Source organism: Vigna umbellata, chromosome 1 (assembly GCF_029865625.1).
Source record: "Vigna umbellata cultivar VRB3 chromosome 1, Vumbellata_1.0, whole genome shotgun sequence".
Lineage (NCBI taxonomy): Eukaryota > Viridiplantae > Streptophyta > Magnoliopsida > Fabales > Fabaceae > Vigna > Vigna umbellata.
In genome coordinates, this window is record NC_142165.1 from 63,139,753 (window position 1) to 63,145,466 (window position 5,714).

The window sequence follows — 5,714 nt, forward strand, 5'->3', positions numbered from 1 at the left end:
GATTAGCTGTCATCACACTACCAGACAACAAGATATTAAATACCATAAATTATTAGAAAAAACAAGTACAATGTCTCACATTAAATTCAATTACAAAACTTGTTCTTATAAGAAGGGAGAGAGCTTGGACAAGTTGGGAAAAGAGTAAAGTCTCCTTTCTGCACTAGTGGACTCCTTGAGTTTAAGATTTGATTGCGTTGTCGGAGTACTAAATGGAAGTTTACTTCCAAAACTATCTATGACGCTTAAATTAGTAACAACTTTGCAAAGATAAAAATGAATAAAAATGATCAAGTGTGGACTCCCAGTGATGTATATTTAAAGGTTGTTGGACTTCTGTGAATGATGCTAAATGATAAAAAAATATTTGGTTGTGAGAACTAAGATATTTTACAATCAAATTTTGGTTTATATTCAATACTTGAATTCAACTCTAACATCCATTATAATATGAATATACTCCAAATTTAAGTATCTTAACAGTGGTGGGTATATATACAAGCTTCCAAAATAGAAAGTTGAGTAAGTAATTTAAGAGTGTTTTTCTCTGCACCATCACACCCTTCTCTTGTAACTCCCCAATTTTTCATAATTTCAAAAGTAACTTAGGTAAATAATATTTACTTTTACTTTACCTTTTCATTTTTTTTTTCAAATCCTAATATCTTTCTCTTTTCACTCCACTGGTGCACCCCACCTCACCCCACCTTTCATTTTCTAAATTCTTTCTTTCCATCTTCTTCTCCTCTCCATTCTTTTTCAATACCACTCCAACCCCTTCTTCACCCTTTCAAAATATAAAAAACGCATCACCATCTCGGCAGCACCATTTTCATACTTTATCTTTGCATCCCTTCAACACAACCCATCATTCATCTCCATTCCCACCATTTTTCACACAAATAAAATCACAGAGCAGATTCAACCCCATGCTCCATTCATCATCATCAACCAATACATTTTCCTTCATCTTTACCCTTCATGTTCATCTTCTTTCTCACCTCTTCATCATCTTCAACAAATTCCACACTCAACCTTTTTCCTCCAACATCTTTTTTCTCCAACAAAATCACTGTCTGAACAATCATTCAGAACCATATCATTTTCATCCCCTCCATCCAGCTAGCATTCTCGTCCAACATACACAAACCCAATCAAAACAGAGAAACATTTCGAACAGAGAGCGCGCTAGGGAGGCAGCGGGCGCCAACTCCCGATCTATATTTCGAATGAAGAAAGAAGTGTCGACGGTGGTGGTCCCGGAAGCGAATAGTGTGACCCAAAGATGAATAGGGAGTTCACGTCTTCGTCGGGGTTCGGTCTTATTGGGGAGGTTCGATATACACATATCTCCACACTGGTAAGATATTGTCCGCTTTGGGCCAAACCCTCACGGATTTGCTTTTGGTACCACTCCAAAAGGCCTCTTACCAATGGAGGTATCGATGTGTATATAAACCCATGTCCAACTCTTCTTTTATCCAATGTGGAACTTTGTTTGTACTCCAACATCTTCCCTCAAACAAAGGACTATGGTTCTCCTTCCTCCCCTATTACGGAAGTGTTTTTAATCCTCGAGTACACCATGGGCACACCATGGTCAACACTGAGCATCTCTTGAATCCATCGATGTCCACTAGATTTGATCTAGTAACAAGAAAATCGTCTACATATAAGCAAATGATGATCAGATCCTCCACAGATTCTCCTTTCACATGTACACCATGCTCCACTGCACATTTGCAGAATGTTTTATTGATTAAGTAAGAATCAATCAACCAGGCTCTGATACCACTGTTAGGAAGGTTCGATATACACATAGATACCTCCATTGGTAAGAGGCCTTTTGGAGTGGTATCAAAATCAAATCCGTGAGGGCTTGGCCCAAAGTGGATAATATCTTACCAGTGTGGAGATATGTGTGTATATCGAACCTCCCCAACAGTGGTATCAGAGCCCATGGTTCAAGTTTGGTGACCGGGCTCATACGAGTAAATCCTTCCATGATCAGGTGAGCTAGGCAGGTGACCAGTGGCAGATCGCCAGATGAATCATGAGAGGTGGAGAGCAAGAGATGCTCAGTGTTGACCATGGTGTGCCCATGGTGTACTCGAGGATTAAAAAGACTTCCGCAATAGGGGAGGAAGGAGAACCATAGTCCTTTGTTTGCGGGAGGATGTTAGGGTATAAACAAAGTCTCACATTGGATAAAAGAAGAGTTGGACATGAGTTTATATACACATAGATACCTCCATTGGTAAGAGACCTTTTGGAGTGGTACCAAAAGCAAATTCGTGAGGGCTTGGCCCAAAGCAGACAATATCTTACCAATGTGGAGATATGTGTATATCGAACCTCCCCAACACCATGGTCAACACTGAGCATCTCTTGCTCTCCACCTCTCATGATTCATCTGGCGATCTGCCACTGGCCACCTGCCTGGCTCAACTAATCATGGAGGGACATACTCGTCTGAGCCCGGTCACCAGCTTGAACCATGCGCTCTGATACCAGTTCTGATGGAACAGTTTAAAGAAAAAGGAACCACTTGCACCGAGTGACAGAGGTAAAAGTAGAGAGAAAAGAATAACTCTGATTTTTCTGTATGAATTGATATGCTGTATATGTTTTAAAGTGTACATGTGTTCTGTTTATATACAGAATGATAGAAATAGTTGTTATGTTGTAATGACAACAACTGTCAAACAAAAGGACTGACTTATACTACTAATATTCCGCCCTAAGTCAAATGTTTAAGGGATACAACTCCTATGCTCTCTTTCAAAGAATCAAACCTTTCTATCCTCAAAGGTTTGGTAAATAAATCAGCCAACTACACATCAGTTTTGCAGTAGGCTAGAGCAATCCTTCCCTAATTCACCATGTCCCTTAGAAAGTGAAATTTAACTTTTTTATGTTTACTCCTTCCATGGCTAACAGAATTCTTGGCCAAATTCATTGCTGAAACATTATCAATCTTCAACTGTATTGGCTTCTCCATAGGCACCTTCAATTCTTTCATCAACTCCTTAATCCAAACACCTTGACAAGTAGAAAAACTCTTATCTATATACTCAGTTTCACATCTTGAGACAGTCACCACCGGTTGTTTGTTAGAGCACCAGGAAATAGGAGCACCATTCAACATGAAGATATATCCAGAGGTGCTTTTCCTCTCAATTTGATCACCACCATAATCTGAATTTGTGTAGCCTGTTATCTCCATTGCAGTCTTCTTTCTTCCTCCAGTAAATAGAATTCCATAATCCAGTGTGCCTTTGATGTACCGTAGCACCCTTTTTGCAGCCTGCATGTGTGTTTTCTTCTGTTGGGGAGGTTCTATATACACATATCTCCACACTGGTAAGATACTGTCCGCTTTGGGCCAAGCCCTCACGGATTTGCTTTTGGTACCACTCCAAAAGGCCTTTTACCAATGGAGGTATCTATGTTTATAAAAACCCATGTTCAACTCCTCTTTTATCCGATGTGAGACTTTGTTTGCACCCCAACAGGTCCGAAGGGAAGATGCGCGGCAACGGCAGTGGCGTTACGAGCTCGGTAGATGGGCACGTACGGCGACAACCTAGAGTAGTTGAAGTCGTTGGAGAAAGAAGAAACCCCTTTGGCGAAGGGAGATGAAGGGCACAACGTACTAGAGTTTGCTGGAGTGCTACGATAAAGCGTCACATTATATAATAAACAATTAACAATGCTCGAAACGTTAGAAGGATGTACAAATCCATCAAACGGATATCAACACCAGTTAAAGTTGAAGTTGAAGTTGAAGGAGAAACAGATGTCGGATGTTGATATTCGTTGAAGGCCCAACGAATTTGTCATTTCCGTTGAGGCCTTCAACCACTATAGTTTAATTTTAACTGAGGGGTATTTGTGGAATGTGGTGATGGAGGAAGAAAGGTGTGGTGGTATAGGAAGAAACTCTCGTAATTTAAATAAGAAAGTGGACGATTAGTTCTTATGAGGATGAATGAGTTGGGTGAACTCAATATTTTATGATCGAGTTATACAGGTTCAACCTTTTATGATCATGTTTGCATATACTTTGTTGCTTTTGATAATAGTAACTCTTACTTATTGAGCATATGATAAAAATTGTGCATTTATGAACCATCATTGTAGATAATGAATTTAACACTTGTCATTAATCATATGAAGGAATGTACCTTTAATATTCATTAATGGGGGATTTTGAATGTCTTGAAACATCACAAAGCTTGCATAAGAGATGCTTTGTTCATGTTTTCTAATGAAGTCCTTTATTACAAGACACAAATTTTCATTAGTTGTTTTTGTTACACACGTTGGATAAATATTGTAAAATACTATTTCTTTTAGCGGATGAAAGTTATTTTTGTTAACGTTGCAATTTTTCACCGCAAGCCTCGGGAAGTATGGCTTGAACGACTTTTGTCAAAAGCTTTATTGAGAAAGTGTCCCAATCATGGATTCAACCTGGAGATGCAAGTGCAAACTTTTTGTAATGGGCTGCAACCTCAAACTAAGATGATACTAGATGCATCCTTTGGTGGTTCGGTTCTATTCAAAACTATTGATGAATTCATTGCTATTATTGAAAATATGGCTTCCACTGATATGCGGAGTCAACATGGAAGAACACAAGCACAAAAGAGAGGAGTTTATGAACTTAGTGGTCAAGATGCACTACTTGCACAAAACAAACTTCTTGCCCAACAAATGAAGCTCTTAACCCAAAGTATGGCCAAGTTACCTTAGTAGTTGCAAGCAATGAGCTCAACCGCATCATCAGGTAATGAGATGCAATTTCTGTGGAGATAACCATCCTAATGGCCATTGTCAAGTTCCTAGTAGCTCTCAATATGAAGAAATCAATTATATGGGGAACCAAGGATGGCAAAATATATTCAACAACCCTTTTCATAATCCTTCCAATCAAGGGTGGAGGCAACCTCAAGGAGCTTCTAGGAATAGAAATCCATATCAACCTACTCAACATCATCCATCTTAGAATGATCGGACTTCAAAACTAGGAAAAACATTGCAAATGTTCATGTAGCCGTCCATCCAAAACTAGAAAAATTCTGATGCATCCATAAAGAATCTGGAAGTGCAAATTGGTCAATTAGCTAAGCTATTGGCAAACCAACATGGTGGACAATTTTCTGTTAATACTCAAGCCAACCCTAAGTAAGAGTGTAATGTCATATTCACTAGAAGTGGAAAAGAGGTTGGGAGAAAAGAAGAAGAAAAAGAAAATAAGAAAAGGGAAGAAGAAGAAGAGAATCAAGAAGAAAAAGAAGTGGAAGAAGAGATTGTTGGAGGAGGAAAAGAAAATAAAAGTCAAGAAAAAGAGAAAAATAAGAAAGAATGAGAGTTTGTGAAACACCTTCCTTATCCAAAAAACCAATCTAACAAAGAGAAGGAGAAACAATTGGTTTTGTTCAAGCAAATATTTAACCAGTTGGAGATCACCATACCCTTGACCGAAACACTGCAACAAATTCCCACCTATGCAAAGTACATGAAGCAAATCATCAACAAGAAGAAGAAGTATTTAGATGAGGGAACATTTGAAGTGCAGGAAAATTGCAGTGCCATCATGTAGAAGACTATCCCTCCAAAATTCAAAGATTCGGGGAGTTTCACCATTCCTTGCACCAAATTGGAAACCATGATATAGGGAAGGCCCTTATTGATTTAGGGGCTAGCAT

The 5,714-nt window shown here is 38.9% G+C and overlaps 1 protein-coding gene across 1 annotated transcript; it reads right to left on the reverse strand.

The window, feature by feature from the left end:
* Positions 1 to 2,872: 2,872 nt before the first annotated feature.
* LOC124837063 (secreted RxLR effector protein 161-like) lies at positions 2,873 to 3,313 on the reverse strand. Its single transcript, XM_047312348.2, has one exon. It carries the CDS (start codon positions 3,311 to 3,313, stop codon positions 2,873 to 2,875), a length of 441 nt encoding a protein of 146 aa, XP_047168304.2.
* Between the last annotated feature and the right edge of the window lie 2,401 nt (positions 3,314 to 5,714).

Excerpts from the sequence above, each read along its gene's own strand:
- LOC124837063 (XM_047312348.2), bottom strand. The coding sequence starts at position 3,313 with ATGCAGGCTGCAAAAAGGGTGCTACGGTACATCAAAGGCACACTGGAT.